At 38.4% G+C, this 23,759-nt stretch overlaps 1 protein-coding gene across 7 annotated transcripts in view; it reads right to left on the bottom strand.

Annotated features, from left to right (window-relative positions):
* Nucleotides 1-23,759, bottom strand: part of MAPKAP1 (MAPK associated protein 1) — a 346,539-nt gene that overhangs the window by 184,370 nt on the left and 138,410 nt on the right. For all 7 annotated transcript variants that reach the window (XM_037798457.1, XM_037798460.1, XM_037798461.1 and 4 more), the window contains one exon: nt 23,408-23,580. In XM_037798457.1, coding sequence (XP_037654385.1) covers nt 23,408-23,580 — 173 coding nt within the window. The remainder of the gene's footprint in view (nt 1-23,407; nt 23,581-23,759) is intronic.

Below are 23,759 nucleotides of genomic sequence, written 5' to 3'. Positions count from 1 at the left end.
GTTCAGAAGACAGAGCAATAGATGATGGATGATAGGGAGGGAGGGAGGGAGAGAGGGAAAGAAATGGTGGCATGACAGGATGTTAAAGTTGGTGGATCGGGGTATTGGGGGAGGGGGAGGGGTATCCTGGAGTTCTGTGTATGGGGTTTGTATTGTTTTTGTAACTGTTCCTGTAAGTTTGAATTTATTTCAAAATAAAATTAAAAACAAAAAACAAAAACCACAATTAGAGCTTGGTTGAGTTACTTGCCCTCACTCCAGGTAAACAGCTTCTTTTTTCTAGAGGGAAGTGTTTTGGCTCAGTCTACTGTGCCAGTGGGGGAACGGTGCCGGCTCCGCAGTTTGGGGAGCTTTACTTACAGTTCATATGCCACGATCTCAGCCGTTCCACCCATTCCAGGCTGGTATACGATGCATGTTCAGTCATGCATGTCCCCCAACAGTTGTTTCAGCCTATATACTAGTTGTTCCTGGCTATTCACTAGTTGCTCTAGAGGACTAACTAAATTCACATGTCTCTATGCCACCATTTTGCCGGGGAACCTCCCTACTTTCTTTTGCAATCAATTCCTTCTCTAAGTAAATTGCTGAGGTATTCCTGAAGTTCTTTAAATAAATATTTATCAAAGTGAGTTCTGTAGACCTTTGGGAGTTCCTGAGGTAAAAATATTTTCATAATAATACTAAGACATTACTTGTCTTTTTCACTGTGTTCACATTTACACTGATAGCACACAAACAACAGTGGGTAAAATTGCTGGCACCTTACCATGAAGAAAAGCAATGATACCGAACTGTATTAGCAGTCATTGAATTCTTCACCACCACAAACACAGTAAAAATAAATAAAATAAAAATGCCAATTTCACCTAATGTTCTTCATTAACAATAAAAACTATTTTTATTAAATCTTGATCCTTGAGCACACAGCTGTTAATATACTAATTAAAAAACGGGAAGCTCAAAGCACTTCTGCTGATATTCAAGCAAGACTACTGTCTCTAGAAAAATCACTTGTGCAAGCTGAACTGCACTTTTATCAGAGAACACCATTTTTAGCTGAAAGAACAAATGACAAGCTACAGTTATTCAGTCTTGAGTATTTGGCAAGCATTTTTTAAAAACAAAAGAAATGAGCTTGTCACTTTAAGCAAAACAACTGACAGTATTTATTGCCAATGAGAAAGTTTGAGCCTTTAGGTAAAAATGAGAATTTTGGAAAACTTGTATTCAACACTGTAAGGCTTCACAGGTTCCCAATATTCAAAGGTTTCCCTGATAAAATTGGTGGTGATATTAACAAATGTGAATTTTTGATACTGTATGATGAAATGTGACAGTACTTTGGAAGATATGTATGACGCAGCAAACCAATATTTTCCAAATGCATGATGCTCCAATCATGCATAGGTAAAGAATGCATTCAAAGTGTAAGCTAGACCAATGGATTTTACTGGAACTGAGTATGTAAAGTTCACTGATATGGTTTCAGACTCCATATTACAACTGTGAGGCTGGATTTTCTTCATGTACTTCAACCAAAACAACATACTACAACAGATTACATGTAGGTGCAGATATAAGAATACAGCCGGTAAATCAAACATTAAAGAAATGTACAAAAGTGTAAAATAATGACACTTTTCTAATTTTTTTTGAAAATATAATTATTTTTCATAAACATTTAACATGTATTTACATACTTTTTAATTAATACTTTAAATTTTTCTCAGAAGTTATACTATGGTAAATACTGATAATCTATATATACAAAATTTCTTTGGGGTCCCTCAATCATTTTTAAGATTATAAAGGGGTCCTGAAACTACAAAGTTTGAGAACCACTACTTGAAATGAAGGAATGTGGGGAGCAAAATCTCATGGTCACTATCTAAAAATGCTTTGAATAATAGACATAAAATTAGTCATTTTTGCTCAGCACTTTGAAGAAATTCCAATGTCCCCTGGCATCTACTGTTGCTCCAACTGCGGTCCCTTCATAAGAATGTATTTCATCTTTTTTGTGATTTTTGCAAATAACTTCTGTACCCTTGATGTTCTGCAGGTTCACAATATTTCCAGGTTTGAATTTTTATTACTACTGTTTTGCACATGGAAGTGTTTTTGCAAAATAAATAAATAAATTATATACAGACACACACCATTTTTCAACTTTTTTTTGGAAATGATTATGGACTCACAGAACTTGCAAAAATGGTACAGAGAATCTCCTGAACCTTCACTCAGCTTCCTGAAAAGGTGATATCTATATTACTGCAGTACAATACCAACAGCAGGAAACTGACACTGGTACAATACTGCTAACTAGATTACAGACCTTATTCAGTTTTAATCAGTTTTTACACATTCTCACTTGTGTATGTGTAGTTCTATGCATTTTGATCTCATGTATAGATTCATGTAATCACCACCACCAGGATATAGAACTGTTCCATTATCACAAAGAAGGTCTCTCATACTACCCCTATATAGTTGTACTCACCCTCCCCAAACCCATCACTGTCTCCTGACAATCACAAAACTGTTCTCCATCTCTACAGTTTCATCATTTTGAGGATGATACACAAATGGAATCATACATTATGTAATCTTCTGAAACTGGCTTTATTCATTAAGCCAATCCATCCAAGTTGCTCCATGTATCAGCGGTTTTTGGTTTGTTTTTTTCCTTTTCCTTTTTTATTGTTGAGTAGTATTCCATTGCATAGATGTACCACAGTGCTTTAATCATTTACCCATTTAGGTTGTTTTCAGATTTTAACTATTACAAGAAAGCTATCGTGAACTTATGTGTACAGATTTTTACATGTAAATAAATTTTCATTTCTTTGGGATAAATGTCCAAGTGCACAATGCTGGGGTTGAGTGCTAAGTGCTGTTAGTTTCATAAGAATCTGCAAGCTATTTTCCAGAGTGGCTGTACCATTTGTATTAACACCCGCAATACATGAGAGAAGAGTTTCCTCCACATCCTTGTCAGCACTTGGAGTCATACTATTTTCATTTTAGCCAATCTAACAGTGTGTGGATTGCATTTTTCCTAATGGCTAATGGTGTTAAACACCTTTTCATTTGCTATCTGCCATCCGTTTATCTTTGGTAATATGTATTCTGAAACCTTCGCACGTTTTCTGACTGGATTGTTTTTTAACTGTTGAGTTTGGAGAGTTTTTTTTATGGATTCTAGATATAAGTCCTTTGCCAGATATGTGGTTTACAAATCTTTTCTTCCAGTCTGTATCTTGTCCTTTCTTCTTCTCAACAGGGTCTTTCACAGAGGAAAAGTTTTAAATCGTGATGGAGTCCAATTTATCCTTTTTTTTTTTCCTTTTATGGATTACACTTTTACTGTCACATCTAGGACCTAGCACTACGTCTCAAAGATGTTATCCTATGTTTTCTCCTACAAAATTTATAGTTTTACATTTCATTTGAGTCACGATCTGCCTTGAATTTTTTTTTTATATAAGGTATGAGGTTTAGGTTGAAGTTCATTCCTTTGCCTATGGATATCCAATTGCTCCAGCACCTTTTAATATCTTTCTTCAATGTTATATGTATGTGTTTCTAAAATGAAGACTCATTAATATTTGCCTTCAATTCTGGCATCTCTTCAAATACGGCTTTTCTCCTGCTCTCTCCATTCGCTACTTCACATGTGGGAGCCTTTCAATCTTTTATCCATGTCTCTTAACTTACTTATCTTTCATTCTTCGTTCCTCTTTATCTCTTTGTGCTACAACTAGACTGAATTCCTCAGTACTGACTTCCAACTCATTCTCTCTGTAACTGTGCCCAGTCTAGAGTTTATCATATATTCTCATTTTTAAAAACCATAATAACTGCATTATATATTTCCAGGCTTTTAATTGGTTCTTTTCTAAATCCACCCTATGCTTCTTATCTGCATGATTTTGCTTCTTAATTTCCTACAAGTGTGTCATGGATGTTATTCCTTCCTTCATCTCTTTGATGATCTTAAACTTACCTGTCTGAAATTAATTTTCAGATTGGTCTAATATCATATTTTATTGGGAGTGAATTCATTGCCTGATTATTGGCTGTCTTTGATAGCACTGGTTATCCTCGTATGCTTTGGAATTTTAATTTGCTAAATCTTCTTGAATAGGAATGTTTACACACTCATCTGTGCACCTGCACTCTCCCTCTTTGCACTCACCACTCCATGTCTACTACTTTTATAAATATTGTCACCACCTTCAACCCTACCTGAGCAGAGGCCTCCAGTTGAGAACCAGATTTTATACTCGAGGCTCAGGGTTCCTGACCTTTGTTAACAATGGGGCTACCATAACCCCAGTCACACCAATGTCAGGCTCTGGTTTCACTGTTTTCTCTATTCCTTCCTGCCACCCCCAAAAACAAAACTTTAAATAAGCCAGAGACCCAGGAAGAGTTGTTCAGCTTCTTTTCATAAGAATCCCAACTCAGCTCCTAGTTTGCAGCAGAGACATCCTCTGGTCACCAGTCAGGCATGAAGGGCCTTTGGTGCCCATTTCCTCAGACAGTATTTCCCACAATTTTTGACAATATGGAACACTTAGAAAATGACAGCACTTATTTGGCATACTGGAGTAGATGGATGAGACTATTCCCAACCAGAAATGACTGGCTAGGGCTCTAACCACCCCAGGGCCTGCCTAGCTCACCGGAAGCTTAAGAAAACCAGTATTTCCCACTATGGCAAATTCATTCACAGTATATGCTCTTTAGAAAGTAATACATTGAAAGAATGGATTGTCAGCACATTCTGCTTGTTTCTTCTATACTTGGTTCTATTTCTAGTCCATGACTATGTTTACCTTGTTATTAAAGTACAGGTATGTCAATAACATATTTCATTTACTATTACTACATATTTAGAGCAGAATGTAAAATTTAAAGCATGACTTTAAAGGGCCATCATGATCAGAAGTCCATGCTTTCCCTTTGCTTAGAACATCCTCCTTGCAAACTCTTTGCGTAACCTTTCCTGACTCCTCCTTCAGGTCTCAGTTTAGATGTCACTTAATCAAGGTAGCTTTCCTTGACTCTACTCTCACCCAGAAACATGGGGTCTACTCATCTGATAGCACCTGATATTACATTTTATTGTACTGCATCATTATTGTCTAAGCTTCTTAATGGCATGAACTACCTTTTTTGCTTCTGCATACCCAATATCTAGCACAGTGCCTAGAATAAGTATAGACTCAGTATATATTTTAAAATCACCTATGGAAGAGAGTATAATGTAATAATGAAGAGCTGGAATTCTGGGGTCAGAGATATGTGGGTTTAAATACCAATTCTACCACTTACTGTGTGATTTAGGCAAGCTATTTAGCCTCTCAAAGCTTTAATTTCCTCTCTAAAATGAGGGCAATAAAATAAAGCTTACATCACACTTCAACTCCTCTCTGTTGCTTGCTTGCCATGTAACCCTGGGCAAGTTCTTTTGCCACTCTCAGTTTCAGTGTCTGCACTAAGCAACGTTTTAAGGATTAACTTAGACTACACAAACACACACACACACACACACACACATATATATACAAAGTCACTAGCACTGTGGCCCCTTTCCTGTTTGCTTATTTCCATTTCATTTCATGCTGAAAAGGGATGACATCACAGCTCAGGCTTGAACAGATCTGCTGACTCAATCCTTTTCTAAACCTAGGTAGTATCTTGATTCAAAAGGCTTTCTATAGTTATTGGAGCAAAAAAGATTATCTAAATCCACAACTTAATGAGGCAAAGTGGAGGACAATGTCAATAAGAACTTGAAAGCATAATTTTACATGCAAATTTAACACAAATGTGCAAGGGGAAAAGGAATTCTCCATGAGAGCCAATTTCCAAAATGAAGATATCCACTACATTTTTTTTAATTAGAGAAATTTAGGTTTACAGAAAAATCATGCAGAAAATAGAGTCTCCATATACTCTATTGAACACCCTCAGTTTTCCCAGTTATTAACACTTTGCATTGGTATAGTTCTTTTCTTACAATGAAACATTATTATTATAATTATGCTATTAACTATAGCCCACAGTTTACATTAGGGTTCACTGTGTTGTTCAGTCCCACAGTTTCGTGTTTTTTTTTAATTCTATCAACATATGTACGACCTAAAATTTTTCCTTTAAACCACATTCAAACATATAATTCAGTGGTGTTAATTACAGTCACAATGTTGTACTACCATCACCACCATCCATTACCAAAACTTTTCCATTACCCCAAACAGAAATTCTGCATCACTTAAGCATTAACTCTCCATTCCCTACCCCAACCCTGGTGCATGGTAACATATATTCTAGTTTCTGATTCTATGAGTTTACTTATTCTAATTATTTCACATCAGTGAGATCATAAATTACTTGTCCTTTTATGATAAACACTGGTAGGGGTCCCTTTCATGCTTTTCCATATGGATATCCAGTTTTCCCAGAAACATTTGTTGAGACTATTCTTTCTCCATTGAGTGGACTTGTCACCATTCTCAAAATTCGGTTGGCCACAGCTGTGAAGATTAACTTCTGAACTCTCAATTAAATTCCACTGCTCTACTTGTCTATTTTGATAACTGTAGTTTGCAATAAGTTTTAAAATAAGGAAGTGTAAGTCCTTGTTTTTCTTTTACGACATGGTTTTGGCTATTCAGGGCCCCTTACCCTTCCATATAAGTTTGATGACTAGCTTTTCCACTTCTGCAAAGAATTTTGATTGTGATTGCACTGAATCGATAAATTGCTCTGGGTAGACATGAGATCTTATCAATATTTAGTCTTCAAATCCATGAACATAGAATGTCCTTCAATTTATTTAAATCTTTAATATCTTTTAGCAATGTTTAATAGTTTTGCATGTATAAGTCCTTTATATCCCTGGTTAAATTTATTACTAGTATTTGATTCTTTTAGTTGCTATTTTACATGAAATTTTTAAGATGGTTTCCTCCTCAGATAGTTCATTACTACTTGTGCTGGTTTGGATTATTATGCCCTCAGAAAAAGCCATGTTCTTTGATGCAATCTTCTGGGGGCAGATATATTAGTGTTGATTAAGTTGGAACCTTTGGATTAGATTGTTTCCATGGAGATGTGACCCACCCAACTGTAGGTGATAACTCTGATTAGATAATTTCCATGGAGGCATGGCCCCACCCATTCAGCGTTGGCCCTGATTAGTGTACTAGAGCCCTATATAAGAGCTCAGACAGAAGGAGCTTGCTGCTGCAACTCACAGAGACATTTTGAAGATGGCTGCTAAAAGCAGAGTTTTGCTGATGCTTAGGAGTATATTAACACAGAGTTTGCCCCAAGAAGCTGACACAGAGACATTTTGGAGAACCCCATTTTGAAACACAACCCGGGAGCAAGCAGACACCAGCCACATGCCTTCTTAGCTAACAGAGGTTTTCCGGATGCCAATGGCCTTTCTCCAGTGAAAGTATCCTATTGTTGATGCCTTACCTTGGACATTTTCATGGTCTTCATACTGTAACTTTGTAGCCAAATAAACCTCCTTTATAAAAGTCAATCCATTTATGGTATTTTGCATAACGGCAGCATCACCAAACCAGAACACAAGTATATAGAAACACTACTGATTTTGGAGTATTGATCTTGTACCCTGCCATTTGCTAAATTCATTTATTAGCTTTAACAGATTTGTTGTAGATTTTCCAGGTTTTCTATATACAGAATCATGTCATCTCCAAATAGAATTTTACTACTCCCTTTCTAATTTGTATGATTTTTATTGCTTTTTCTTGACTAAATACCTGGTCAGAAATTCCAGCACAATGTTGAATAACAGTGGTGACAATGGGGATCCTTGTCTTGTGGGTTTCTCACATACGAAAAGCTGTGGGTTTTTCATAAATACCATTTATGTTGAGTGATATCATGAAGGGGTGCTGGACTTTGTCAAATATCTTTTCTTTATCAATTGAGATGATCATGCGGGATTTTTCCCTTCATTTGACTAATGCGGCATATTATATTATTTGATTTTTTATGTAGCACTACTCTTGCATACTGAAACAAATCCCACTTGATCATGATGCATAAATCTTTTAAAGCTCTCTTGGATTTGGTTTGCTAGTACATTGTTCAGGATTTTTACGTCTATATTCATACAGGGTATTGCTCTGTAATTTTAATTTCTTATGGTATCTTTATTTAGACTAAAGATAAATGTTTGTTGACTTTACTGAACTTTTCAAAGAATCAGTTTTTGGAGCCATTCATTCTCTTGCTCTCTTTTTTTAAAAATCCTCTACTTCACTTATCTCCACTCTAATCTTTGTTATTTCCTTCCTTCTGCTCACTATGGGTTTAGTTTACTCTCCTTTTTTAGATCCTCCAGTTGTGAGGTTAGGTCTCTGATCTGAGATCTTTCTTCTTTTTTAATGTAAGCATTCAGAGCTATAAATTTCTCTCTCAGCTTGACTTTGCTGCATCTCTTAAGTTTTGTTACGTTGTTTTCACTTGCTTCAAGATATTTTCTAATTTCCCTAATGATTTCTTCTTTGACTCATTGGTTGTTTAAGAGTGCATTGCGAGAGGCGCGGCAAGATGGCGGACTGTTGAACTGTATGTTTTAGTTACTCCTCCAGGAAAGTAGGTAGAAAGCCAGCAACTGCGTGGACTGGACACCACAGAGCAATCGGACTTTGGGCATACTTCATACAACACTCATGAAAACGTGGAACTGCTGTGATCAGCGAAATCTGTAAGTTTTTATGGCCAGGGGACCCACACCCCTCCCTGCCAGGCTCAGTCCCCTGGGAGGAGGGGCTGTCAGCTCCAGGAAGGAGAAGGGAGAACTTCAGTAGCAGCCCTTATCGGAAACTCATTCTACTGATCCAAACTCCAACCACAGAAAGACTGAGACCAGAAACCAGAGAATCTGAGAGCAGCCAGCCCAGCAGAGAGGAGACAGGCATAGAAAAAAAACAACACGAAAAACTCCAAAATAAAAGCAGAGGATTTTTGGAGTTCTGGTGAACATAGAGAGGGGAAGGACAGAGCTCAGGCCCTGAGGCTCATATGCAAATCCCGAAGAAAAGCTGATCTCTCTGCCCTGTGGACCTTTCCTTAATGGCCCTAATTGCTTTGTCTCTTAGCATTTCAATAACCCATTAGATCTGTGAGGAGGGCTCTTTTTTTTTTTTTTTTTTAATCCTTTTTTTCTTTTTCTAAAACAATTACTCTAAGAAGCCCAATACAGAAAGCTTCAAAGACTTGCAATTTGGGCAGGTCAACACAAAAGCAGAACTAAGAGAGCTCTGAGACAAAAGGCAATAATCCAGTGGCTGAGAAAATTCACTAAACACCACAACTTCCCAAGAAAAGGGGGGTGTCCGCTCACAGCCATCATCCTGGTGGACAGGAAACACTCCTGCCCATCCCCAGCCCCATAGCCCAGAGCTGCCCCAGACAACCCAGTGTGATGGAAGTGCTTCAAATAAGAAGCACACACCACAAAACTGAGCATGGACACCAGCCTTCCCTGCAACCTCAGCTGATTGTCCCAGAGTTGGGAAGGTGGAGCAGTGTGAATTAACAAAGCCCCATTCAGCCATCATTTCAGCAGACTGGGAGCCTCCCTACACAGCCCAGCAGCCCAGAACCGCCCTGGGGGGACGGCACTCAACTGTGACATAGCACAGTCATCCCTCAACAGAGGACCGGGGGTGCACGGCCTGGAAGAGGGACCCACTTGCAAGTCTCAGGAGGCATACGCCAATACCAAGGACTTGTGGGTCAGTGGCAGAGACAAACTGTGGCAGGACTGAACTGAAGGATTAGACTATTGCAGCAGCTTTAAAACTCCAGGATCACCAGGGAGATTTGATTGTTAGAGCCACCCCACCTTCCTGACTGCCCAGAAACATGCCCCATATACAGGGCGGGCAACACCAACTACACACGCAAGCTTGGTACATCAATTGGACCCCACAAGACTCACTCCCCCACTCATCACACAGGCAAAGCAGGGGAGAACTGGCTTGTGGAGAACAGGTGGCTCGTGGACACCACCTGCTGGTTAGTTAGAGAAAGTGTACTCCATGAAGCTGTAGACCTGATAAATTAGACATAAGGACTTCAATTGGTCTACAAATCCTAAAAGAACCCTATCAAGTTCACCAAATGCCAAGAGGACAAAAACAACAGAAAATTATAAAGCATATGAAAAAAAAACAGACGATATGGATAACCCAAGCCCAAGCACCCAAATCAAAAGATCAGAAGAGACACAGCACCTAGAGCAGCTACTCAAAGAACTAAAGATGAACAATGAGACCATAGTACGGGATACAAAGGAAATCAAGAAGACCCTAGAAGAGCATAAAGAAGACATTGCAAGACTAAATAAAAAAATAGACGATCTTATGGAAATTAAAGAAACTGTTGACCAAATTAAAAAGATTCTGGACACTCATAGTTCAAGACTAGAGGAAGCTGAACAACGAATCAGTGACCTGGAAGATGACAGAATGGAAAATGAAAGCATAAAAGAAAGAATGGGGAAAAAAATTGAAAAAATCGAAACGGACCTCAGAGATATGATAGATAAAATAAAACGTCCAAATGTCAGAGTCATTGGTGTTCCAGAAGGGGAAGAAAAGGGTAAAGGTCTAGGAAGAGTATTCAAAGAAATTGTTGGGGAAAACTTCCCAAATCTTCTAAACAACATAAATACATAAATCATAAATGCTCAGCGAACTCCAAATAGAATAAATCCAAATAAACCCACTACGAGACATATTCTGATCACACTGTCAAACACGGAAGAGAAGGAGCAAGTTCTGAAAGCAGCAAGAGAAAAGCAATTCACCACATACAAAGGAAACAAATAAGACTAAGTAGTGACTACTCAGCAGCCACCATGGAGGCAAGAAGGCAGTGGCACGATATATTTAAAATTCTGAGTGAGAAAAATTTCCAACCAAGAAAACTTTATCCAGCAAAGCTCTCCTTCAAATTTGAGGGAGAGCTTAAATTTTTCACAGACAAACAAATGCTGAGAGAATTTGCTAACAAGAGACCTGCCCTGCTGGAGATACTAAAGGGAGCCCTACAGACACAGAAACAAAGAAAGGACAGAGAGACTTGGAGAAAGGTTCAATACTAAAGAGATTCGGTATGGGTACAATAAAGGATATTAATAGAGAGAGGGGAAAAATATATATGACAAACATAAACCAAAGGATAAGATGGCTGATTGAAGAAATGCCTTCACGGTTATAATGCTGAATGTAAATGGATTAAACTCCCCAATTAAAAGATATAGATTCGCAGAATGGATCAAAAAAAATGAACCATCAATATGTTGCATACAAGAGATTCATCTTAGACACAGGGACACAAAGAAATTGAAAGTGAAAGGATGGAAAAAAATATTTCATGCAAGCTACAGCCAAAGGAAAGCAGGTGTAGCAATATTACCATTCGATCCAGCGATTGCACTTCTCGGTATATACCCGGAAGGTCGGAAAGCAGTGACACGAACAGATATCTGCATGCCAATGTTCATAGCAGCATTATTCACAATTGCCAAGAGATGGAAACAACCCAAATGTCCTTCAACAGATGAGTGGATAAATAAAATGTGGTATGTACACACGATGGAATACTACACGGCAGTAAGAAGGAACGATATCGTGAAACATATGACAACATGGATGAACCCTGAAGACATAATGCTGAGTGAAATAAGCCAGGCACAAAAAGAGAAATATTATATGCTACCACTAATGTGAACTTTGAAAAATGTAAAACAAATGGTTTATAATGTAGAATGTAGGGGAACTAGCAATAGAGAGCAATTAAGGAAGGGGGAACAATAATCCAAGAAGAACAGATAAGCTATTTAACATTCTGGGGATGCCCAGGAATGACTATGGTCTGTTAATTTCTGATGGATATAGTAGGAACAAGTTCACAAAAATGTTGCTATATTAGGTAACTTCTTGGGGTAAAGTAGGAACAGGTTGGAAGTTAAGCAGTTATCTTAGGTTAGTTGTCTTTTTCTTACTCCCTTGTTATGGTCTCTTTGAAATGTTCTTTATTGTATGTTTGTTTCTTTTTAACTTTTTTTCATACAGATGATTTAAAAAAGAAAGGAAAGTTAAAAAAAAAAAGGAAAACAAGGAAAAAAATATGTAGTGTCCCCTTGAGGAGCCTGTGGAGAATGCAGGGGTATTTGCCCACCCCACCTCAATGGTTGCTAACATGACCACAGACATAGGGGACTGGTGGTTTGATGGGTTGAGCCCTCTACCATAGGTTTTACCCTTCAGAAGACGGTTGCTGCAAAGGAGAGGCTAGGCCTCCCTATGGTTGTGCCTAAGAGCCTCCTCCCGAATGCCTCTTTGTTGCTCAGATGTGGCCCTCTCTCTCTGGCTAAGCCAACTTGAAACGTGAAATCACTGCCCTCCCCTCTACGTTGGATCAGATACCCAGGGGAGTGAATCTCCCTGGCAACGTGGAATATGACTCCCGGGGAGGAATGTAGACCTGGCATCGTGGAACGGAGAACCTCTTCTTGACCAAAAGGGGGATGTGAAAGGAAATGAAATAAGCTTCAGTGGCAGAGAGATTCCAAAAGGAGCCGAGAGGTCACTCGGGTGGGCACTCTTATGCACAATATAGACAACCCTTTTTAGGTTCTAAAGAATTGGGGTATCTGGTGTTGGATACCTGAAACTATCAAACTACAACCCAGAACCCATGAATCTCAAAGACAGTTGTATAAATATGTAGCTTATGAGGGGTGACAATGGGATTGGGAAAGCCATAAGGACCACACTCCACTTTGTCTACTTTATGGATGGATGAGTGGAAAAATAGGGGAAGGAAACAAACAGACAATGGTACCCAGTGTTCTTTTTTACTTCAATTGCTCTTTTTCACTCTAATTATTATTCTTGTTATTTTTGTGTGTGTGCTAATGAAGGTGTCAGGGATTGATTTAGGTGATGAATGTACAACTATGTAATGGTACTGTGAACAATCGAAAGTACAATTTGTTTTGTATGACTGTGTGGTATGTGAATATATCTCAAGAAAATGAAGATAAAAAAAATATTTCATGCAAGCTACAGCCAAAAGAAAGGAGGTGTAGCAATATTAATCTCAGATAAAATACACTTTAAATGCAGGGATGTTTTGAGAGACAAAGAAGGCCACTACATACTAATAAAAGGGGCAATTCAGCAAGAAGAAATAACAATCATAAATGTCTATGCACCCAGCCAAGGTGCCACAAAAAACATGAGAGAAACACTGGCAAAACTAAAGGAAGCAATTGATGTTGCCACAATAATTGTGGGAGATTTCAACACATCACTCTCTCCTATAGACAGATCAACCAGACAGAAGACCAATAGGGAAACTGAATACCTAAACAATCTGATAAATGAATTAGATTTAACAGACATATACAGGACATTACATCCCAAATCACCAGGATACACATACTTTTCTAGTGCTCACGGAACTTTCTCCAGAATAGATCATATGCTGGGACATAAAACAAGCCTCAATAAATTTAAAAAGATTGAAATTATTCAAAGCACATTCTCTGACCACAATGGAATACAATTAGAAGTCAATAACCATCAGAGACTTAGAAAATTCACAAATACCTGGAGGTTAAACAACACACTCCTAAACAATCAGTGGGTTAAAGAAGAAATAGCAAGAGAAATTGCTAAATATGTAGAGACAAATGAAAATGAGAACACAACATACCAAAACCTATGGGATGCAGCAAAAGCAGTGCTGAGGGGAAATTTATAGCACTAAACACATATATTAAAAAGGAAGAATGAGCCAAAATCAAAGAACTAATGGATCAACTGAAGAAGCTAGAAAATGAACAGCAAACCAACCCTAAACCAAGTAGAAGAAAAGAAATAACAAGGATTGAAGCAGAAATAAATGACATAGAGAACAAAAAAAGAATAGAGAGGATTAATATCACCAGAAGTTGGTTCTTTGAGAAGATCAACAAGATTGACAAGCCCCTAGCTAGACTGACAAAATCAAAAAGAGAGAAGACCCATATAAACAAAATAATGAATGAAAAAGGTGACATAACTGCAGATCCTGAAGAAATTAAAAAAATTATAAGAGGATACTATGAACAACTGTATGGCAAGAAACTGGATAATGTAGAGGAAATGGACAATTTCCTAGAAACATATGAACAACCTAAACTGACCAGAGAAGAAATAGAAGACCTCAATCAACCCATTACAAGCAAAGAGATCCCATCAGTCATCAAAAATCTGCCCACAAATAAATGCCCAGGGCCAGATGGCTTCACAGGGGAATTCTACCAAACTTTCCAGAAAGAACTGACACCAATCTTACTCAAACTCTTTCAAAACATTGAAGAAAATGGAACACTACCTAACTCATTTTATGAAGCTAACATCAATCTAATACCAAAACCAGGCAAAGATGCTACCAAAAAGGAAAATTACCGGCCAATCTCCCTAATGAATATAGATGCAAAAATCCTCAACAAAATACTTCCAAATCGAATACAAAGACACATTAAAAAAATCATACACCATGACCAAGTGGGGTTCATTCCAGGCATGCAAGGATGGTTCAACATAAGAAAAACAATCAATGTATTACAACACATTAAAAATTCGAGAGGGAAAAATCAAATGATCATCTCAATAGATGCTGAAAAAGCATCTGACAAAATCCAACATTCGTTTTTGATAAAAACACTTCAAAAGGTAGGAATTGAAGGAAACTTCCTCAATATGATAAAGAGCATATATGAAAAACCCACAGCCAGCATAGTACTCAATGGTGAGAGACTGAAAGCCTTCCCCCTCAGATCAGGAACAAGACAAAGATGCCCGCTGTCACCACTGTTATTCAACATTGTGCTGGAAGTGCTAGCCAGGGCAATCCGGCAAGACAAAGAAATAAAAGGCATCCAAATTGGAAAAGAAGAAGTAAAACTGTCATTGTTTGCAGATGATATGATCTTATATCTGGAAAACGCTGAGAAATCGACAATACAGCTACTAGAGCTAATAAACAAATTTAGCAAAGTAGCGGGATACAAGATTAATGCACATAAGTCAGTAATGTTTCTATATGCTAGAAATGAACAAACTGAAGGGACACTCAAGAAAAAGATACCGTTTTCAATAGCAAGTAAAAAAATCAAGTACCTAGGAATAAACTTAACCAAAGATGTAAAAGACCTATGCAAAGAAAACTACATAACTACTAAAAGAAATAGAAGGGGACCTTAAATGATGGAAAAATATTCCATGTTCATGGATAGGAAGGCTAAATGTCATTAAGATGTCAATTCTACCCAAACTCATCTACAGATTCAATGCAATCCCAATCAAAATTCCAACAACCTACTTTGCAGACTTGGAAAAGCTAGTTATCAAATTTATTTGGAAAGGGAAGATGCCTCGAATTGCTAAAGACACTCTAAAAAAGAAAAACGAAGTGGGAGGACTTACACTCCCTGACTTTGAAGCTTATTATAAAGCTACAGTAGTCAAAACAGCATGGTACTGGCACAAAGACAGACATATAGATCAATGGAATCGAATTAAGAATTCAGAGATAGACCCCCAGATCTATGGCCGACTGATCTTTTATAAGGCCCCCAAAGTCACTGAACTGGGTCATAATGGTCTTTTCAACAAATGGGGCTGGGAGAGTTGGATATCCATATCCAAAAGAATGAAAGAGGACCCCTACCTCACCCCCTACACAAAAATTAACTCAAAATGGACGAAAGATCTCAATATAAAGGAAAGTACCATAAAACTCCTAGAAGATAATGTAGGAAAACATCTTCAAGACCTTGTATTAGGCGGCCGCTTCCTAGACTTTACACCCAAAGCACAAGGAACAAAAGAAAAAATAGATAAATGGGAAGTCCTCAAGCTTAGAAGGTTCTGCACCTCAAAGGAATTTCTCAAAAAGGTAAAGAGGCAGCCAACTCAATGGGAAAAAATTTTTGGAAACCATGTATCTGACAAAAGACTGATATCTTGCATATATAAAGAAATCCTACAACTCAATGATAATAGTACAGACAGCCCAATTATAAAATGGGCAAAAGATATGAAGACAGTTCTCTGAAGAGGAAATACAAATGGCCAAGAAACACATGAAAAAATGTTCAGCTTCACTAGCTATTAGAGAGATGCAAATTAAGACCACAATGAGATACCATCTAACACTGATTAGAGTGGCTGCCATTAAACAAACAGGAAACTACAAATGCTGGAGAGGGTATGGAGAAATTAGAACTCTTATTCATTGTTGGTGGGACTGCATAATGGTACAGCCACTCTGGAAGTCAGTCTGGCAGTTCCTTAGAAAACTAGATATTGAGTTACCATTCGATCCAGCGATTGCACTTCTCGGTATATACCCAGAAGATTGGAGAGCAGTGACACGAACAGATATCTGCACGCCAATGTTCATAGCAGCATTATTCAGAAGTGCCAAGAGATGGAAACAACCCAAATGTCCTTCAACAGATGAGTGGATAAATAAAATGTGGTATATACACACGATGGAATACTACACGGCAGTAAGAAGGAACGATCTTGTAAAACATACGACAACATGGATGAACCTTGAAGACATAATGCTGAGCGAAATAAGCCAGGCACAAAAAGAGAAATATTATATGCTATCACTAATGTGAACTTTGAAAAATGTAAAACAAATGGTTTATGGTGTAGAGTGTAGGGGAACTAGCAATGGAGAGCAATTAACGAAGGGGGAGCAATGTTCCAAGAAGAACAGATAAGCTATTTAACATTCTGGGATGCCCAGGAAAGACTATGGTCTGTTAATTTCTGATGGATATAGTAGGAACAAGTTCACAGAAATGTTGCTATATTAGGTAACTTTCTTGGGGTAAAGTAGGAACAGGTTGGAAGTTAAGCAGTTATCTTAGGTTAGTTGTCTTTTTCTTACTCCCTTGTTATGGTCTCTTTGAAATGTTCTTTTATTGTATGTTGTGTTTGTTTGTTTGTTTGTTTGTTTGTTTAATTTTTTTTTAATACAGTTGATTTAAAAAAGACAAAAAAGTTAAAAAAGAAAAAAAAAAAAAAAAGGAAAAAAATGTGTAGTGCCCCCTTGAGGAGCCTGTGGAGAATGCAGACGTATTGGCCTTCCCCACCTTGATGGTTGTTAACATGACCACAGACATAGAGGACTGGTGGTTGGATGGGTTGAGCCCTCTACCACAGGTTTTACCCTTGGGAAGACGGTTGCTGCAAAGGAGAGGCTAGGCCTCCCTATAATTGTGCCTAAGAGCCTCCTCCCGAATGCCTCTTTGTTGCTCAGATGTGGCCCTGTCTCTCTAGCTAAGCCAACTTGAAAGGTGAAATCACTGCCCTCCCCCCTACGTGGGATCAGACACCCAGGGGAGTGAATCTCCCTGGCAACGTGGAATATGACTCCCGGAGAGGAATGTAGACCTGGCATCGTGAAATGGAGAACATCTTCTTGACCAAAAGGGGGATGTGAAAGGAAATGAAATAAGCTTCAGTAGCAGAGAGATTCCAAAAGGAGCCGAGAGGGCACTCTGGTAGGCACTCTTAACCCACAATTTAGACAACCGTTTTTAGGTTCTAAAGAATTGGGGTAGCTAGTGGTAGATACCTGAAACTATCAAACTACAACCCAGAACCCATGAATCTCAAAGAGAATTGTATAAAAATGTAGCTTATGAGGGGTGACAATGGGATTGGGAAAGCCATAAGGACCACACTCCCCTTTGTCTAGTTTATGGATCGATGAGTAGAAAAATAGGGGAAGGAAACAAACAAACAAACAGACAAAGGCACCCAGTGTTCTTTTTTACTTCAATTGCTCTTTTTCACTTTAATTATTATTCTTGTTATTTTTGTGTGTATGCTAATGAAGGTATCAGGGATTGATTTAGGTGATGAATGTACAACTATGTAATGGTACTGTGAACAATCGAATGTACGATTTGTTTTGTATGACTGTGTGGTATGTGAATATATCTTAATAAAATGAAGATTAAAAAAAAAAAAAAAAAAAGAGTGCATTGCTTAGTACCTGTTCCAGTTTGATTGTACTGTGTCCCCCAAACGCCATTATCTTTGATGTAGTCTTGTGGGGCAGACGTTTTGGTGCTGATTAGTTTTACTTGGAATGTGCCTCACCCAGCTGTGGGTGATGACTCTGATGAGATATTCCCATGGAGGCATGGCCCCACCCATTCAGGGTGGACCTTGATCAGTGGAGCCATATAAAGGAGCTGACTCAAAGAGAAGAAACTCAGTGCAGCTGTGAGTGATGTTTTGAAGAGGAGCTACAGCCAAGAGGGACACTTTGAAGAAAGCACAGGAGCTGCAGATGAGAGACACTTTGAAGATGATGTTGAAAGCAGACTCTTGCTCCGGAGAAGCTAAGAGAGGACAAATATCCCAAGTGCAACTAAGAGTGACATTTTTGAGGAACTGCAGCCTAGAGAGGAACATCCTGGGAGAAAGCCATTTTGAAACCAGAACTTTGGAGCAGACGCCAGCCACGTTCCTTCCCAGCTAACAAAGGTTTTCCGGACGCCATTGGCCATCCCTCAGTGAAGGTACCCGATTGCTGATGTGTTATCTCAGACACTTTATTGCCTTAAGACTGTAACTATGTAACCAAATAAAACCCCTTTTATAAAAGCCAATCCATCTCTGGCGTTTTGCATTCCAGCAGCATTAGCAAACTAGAACACTACCCCTACAGCTGTAAATTTCCAGATTTTTGTATGTTAATGATTTCTAGCTTCACTTCATTTTGGTTGTAGAGGATACATTACATCATTTCAACATTTCTGAATTCACTGAGAGTTGTTCTGTGACCTAAAATATGTTCCATGCTGGGGAATGACCTATGTACACTAGGGAAGGATGTGTAGTCTGTGGCTGTTGGGTAAGTGTTCTATAAAGGTCTGTTAGGTCTATTTGGTTTGTACTATCATTCAAGTCTTCTATTTCCTTACTGATCTTCTGTCTAGACGCTCTATCCATTATTAAAAGTGGTGTTTTAAAGTCTCCCACCACTAATCTAGAACCACCTATTTCTCCCTACAAATCTGAATATTTGCTTCATATATATTTTTTGGCTCTTCTGTTAGGTGCTTATCTATTTTTAATTCTTATTGTCTTTTTATAGACTTGACACCTTTATCAGTAGATAATGACTTTTTTTGTCTCTTGTTACAAGTTCTTTATTTAAAGTCTGTTTTATCTGATATTATTATAGCTACCCCAGCTCTCTTTTGGTTACTATTTGTATGGTATGTTTTTTATCCATCCTTTCACTTTCATCCTGTTTATGTCTGAATTTAAGGTGAGTCTCTTGTAAACAGCATATAGTCAAGTAGTGCTTTTTTTAGTTCATTCTGCCAATCTCTGTTTTCGTTGACTGGAGAGTTTAATTCACTTACATTTAAAGCAACTATTGATAATGCAGGACTTTCTTCTTTCATTTTGCTATTTGGTCTTTGCAAGTCTTACACCTTTCTAGTCCCTCAATTCTTCTGTTAATGCCTACTTTTCACATTTATTTGATTTTTTGTATTGTACACTTCTGAGTCCTTCTCATTTTTACCTGTATATATTTTTCACATATTTTCTTTGTGGTTACCATGGGGCTTACGCTTAATATTCTAAATCTATTTCAATCATGCTTGATTTGATAGTAACGCAACTTCAGTAGCATCCTCATACATGTTCATATATCCCTCTGTCACTTCCTTTTTGTTGTACTTGTTACAAATCATGTCTTTATACATTGCATGTCCAAAACCATAGCTATATCATTGCTTTTTATGCATCTGCATTTTAGAAACTATAGAAATAAAAAGCGGAATTACATACCAAAAAAATACAGTACAATAGTACTGGCAGTTATAATTACCCATATGGCTACCTTTGCCAGAGGTCGTTATTTCTTTATGCCCCTTCAACCCACTGTCCAGTGTCATTACATTTCAGCCTGAAGAATTCCCTTTAGCATTATGTGTAGGGCACATCTAGTGGTGACAAACTCCCTCAGCTAGATTATCTGGGAATACCTTAATCTCTCCCTCATTTTTGAAAGAGAGCCTTACTGAATATAAGATTCTTGGTTGGCAAGTCTTTCCTTTTGGCCCTTTAAATATTCCATTCCACTGCCTTTTTGCTTCCATGGTTTCTGATGAGAAATTGGCATTTAAACTTATTGGGACTCCCTTGTATGCAACACATTGCTTTTTCTCTGGCAGTTTTTCAGAACTCTCTCCCTGTCCTTGGCATTCTACAATTGGGACTACTACATATCTAGACATGGTTTTCTTTGAGTGTATCCTTTTTTGGGTTTGTTGGGCTTCCTGAATGTGCATATTCATATCTTTCATTAAATTTGGGAAGTTTTCTGTCATTATTTCTTTGACTATTCCTTCTGAACTTCTCTCTCTTTCTTCTTCTGGGACTCCCATAATGTACATATTGGTATGCTTGATCTTGAACCATGGTCTCAAGCTCTGGTCACTATTTTTTAATTCTTTTGTCTTTCTGTGCCTCAGCCTGAATCACTTCAATTGTCTTGTCTTGGAGTTATCCAATACTTTCTTCTGCCAGCTTTAATATGCTTTTGAAACCCTCTAAGGAATATTTCATTTCAGTTATCTGTGATCTTCAACTATAGCAGTTCTGTTTGGTTTCTTTTTAGAATTTCTGTCTCTTTATGGGGATTCTCATATTGTTTGTTCATTGTTTTCCTGATATCCTTTAGTTCTTTCTGTGTTTTAATACCGTTGAACATACTGAGAATCATTAATTCAAGTTCTTTGTCCAGTATATTGAAAGTTTGGTCTTCTTTGTGGATGGTTTCTGGATCTTTATTTTGTTTCTTTGGCTGGGTCGTCATTTCCTGTTTCTTTGTTTGGCTTGTAATCTTATTTATTTATTTATTTATTTTAAAAATTAACTTTTATAGAGATATATTCACATACCATGCAGTCATACAAAGCATACATTCAATTGTTCACAGTACCATTATACAGTTGTGCACTCATCACCAAAATTAATTTTTGAACACTTTCATTACCACACACACAAAAATAATAAAAATTAAAGTGAAAAAGAACACTGGGTGCCTTTTTTTTTTTTTTTTGCCCCCATTTTTCTACTCATCCATCCATACACTGGACAAAGGGGAGTGTGGTACATATGGCTTTCCCAATCGTATTGTCATCCCTCATAAACTACATTTTTATACAATCATCTCCAAGATTCATGGGTTCTGGGTTGTAGTTTGATAGTTTCAGGTATTTACTGCTAGCTATTCCAATTCATTAAAACCTAAAAAGGGTTGTCTACATTGTGCGTACGAGTGCCCATGAGAGTGACCTCTCGGCTCCTTTTGGAATCTCTCTGCCACTGAAGCTTATTTCATTTCCTTTCACATCCCCCTTTTGGTAAAGATGTTCTCCATCCCACAGTGCCGGGTCTAGACTCCTCCCTGGGAGTCATATTCCACATTGCCAGGGAGATTTACTCCCCCGGGTATCAGATACCATGCTGAGGGAAAGGCAGTGATTTCACCTGCCAAGTTGGCTTAGCTGGAGAGAGAGGTTGGCTTGTAATCTTTTGTTGTATTCTGTACATTGTAATATTTTAAAGTGTTAATGCTGGGATTTATTCCTTGTGCTGGCAGTTCCTTCAGTTTGTATCCAGCTAGTGATCTGACAGAGATTTCCCAGAGTGCCAGGAGCTAACACAAACAAACAAACCAATGCAAAGAATACCTTTCTTTGCTAATTGGCTTTCCACTGGCAGGTGCTCTCCTTCAGAGTGTAGCCCTCCTTTTATGAGACTAGCCTGTAATGAATGCAAAGTACAGTGTCTTTCCATCTTTCCCCCAGGCTGCTTAGACTTAATTGTTTGTTATACTGCTTTAGCTGTATGCAAGCTGATTCTGCTTGCAGAGCAAGTTCGGAAAGGGCAAGCTTGGGAGGAATTTCCTGGTTCATTCTTGCAGGTAGTCACTGGATAGACTGGCCCCAACACACAGGCAACACATTATATACATATGAGTTACTCTGTTCCCTCTGGAACCCATAATGGGAGGCAGGGACCCACAATGGTAGCACAGTCTGACTCCATACAACACTAGGGAAGGGGGGAGAGGGGCCAGAAAGGGCTCTAGGAGCTTCTCCTACTGTTTCCTTTTCCCACCCCCACTGTTTTTTTAAAACTGAGTTTTCTTGATTTGTCACTCGTCCAATTACTGCAACCCTTTAACTATTTTCTGGAGTTTTGATAAAGATGGCTCTGCCAGTTTTTGCTACTTGTTTAAAGATTTTGTGGAGGAATGGCTCCCTGGAACATCTTATGCCACCATTTTCATAGACTATAAGCCTCTCCCAGCATTTGTAAAGCTATGTTTTCTTGATTAGTATTTATCTGGATTTTCGGAGTTTTAAGACAAGGTCTCCACCAGTTTCTGCTTGTTTGTTGTTCAAAGATTCTGTGGGGGAATAGAACCGTGGAGCATCTTATGTTGTGATCTTGGTCCTATTCACTACATTTTGCTGTATTCCAACCCCTATTAACTTGAAAAGAGCACACAAAACTACAAGAGGATTCCTGTCAAATAATTAATTCAAGAAGGGGAGAACCAATGCAGCAAAGCACTTTAAAGTTCAAATTACAAAGTACAGCTATGCAGACTCCACTTTCAAGCACTGAGAAAAAAATTGAGCCGCTGATTGATAACAAAGGAAACCATAATTCAAACCAAAAGTTCTATAGGAGACAGAAGGAAATAATGAAATAACCTTGGCACCCGACAGACCTGGAATCAAATTCTGACTCCGCCATCTCCCATCTGTACAATTTTCAGCAAACAGTAACTCTCTGACCTTGAGGTCTCTCCTCTGGAGAAAGAGGATTATAACACTCACCTTACAGAGAGCTGGGAGAATCAAACAGGATACCATGTACAATGTGCCCAGCACAGTGTTTAGCTCATGGCAGGTGCTCAACCAACATAATTTCCCTCCCACTCCCTCCCATGATGGCTTTATCAGTAAGTATCATAAAAGGGTTTAGAAATTGCTAAAATCCATTTCATCATGATGCATTCACAAACTTATCAGTCTATTCTGTAAGCAGATTTTTGAGGTAAGTGCTGACTACACAGACCCAAGATCTTGAGCAGAGCTGCATCAGTGTGGAGGTCTAGTTTTCCCAGGCCAATGTCTACAAATGACCCGCTACAGAATGCAGCTAGGGTGATCAGAAGATAAGAAGAAATTAGAGCAACCCAAAACAGAAAGGATTACTTGAGTTTTGGCTCCCGTCCTTCACTTGTGTACTGCCAACAGATGAGCCCAATCAGGTCCTGCACTCTGGCGCTGGCCATTGTCACCACAGTCATTGGCAGCAGTCTGTCCTGGCTGGAGTGCAGTGGGAGGTAGACATCGATCTTCTTGGTTGCTGTTGTCCCTACATGACCCTGTGGACAGAGCACATGCGTTAAGGTAAAACACGCAGTCAAAGTCATACAGACTTTATTGGGCTACAACCACTGCCCTCCAGGTCCCGTGTGCAGAACAGCCAGTTCTCATCCTTTCTGCAGAGATTGGTTTATAAGCCTGGAATGGTCTCAAAGTGGAAACTGTCAAGTTTTAAAGC

Source organism: Choloepus didactylus, chromosome 10 (genome assembly GCF_015220235.1).
Source record: "Choloepus didactylus isolate mChoDid1 chromosome 10, mChoDid1.pri, whole genome shotgun sequence".
In the NCBI taxonomy this organism is placed as follows: Eukaryota; Metazoa; Chordata; class Mammalia; order Pilosa; family Megalonychidae; genus Choloepus; species Choloepus didactylus.
The sequence above is the reverse complement of the archived record's forward strand: the minus strand, read 5'-3'. Positions and strand labels throughout refer to the sequence as shown.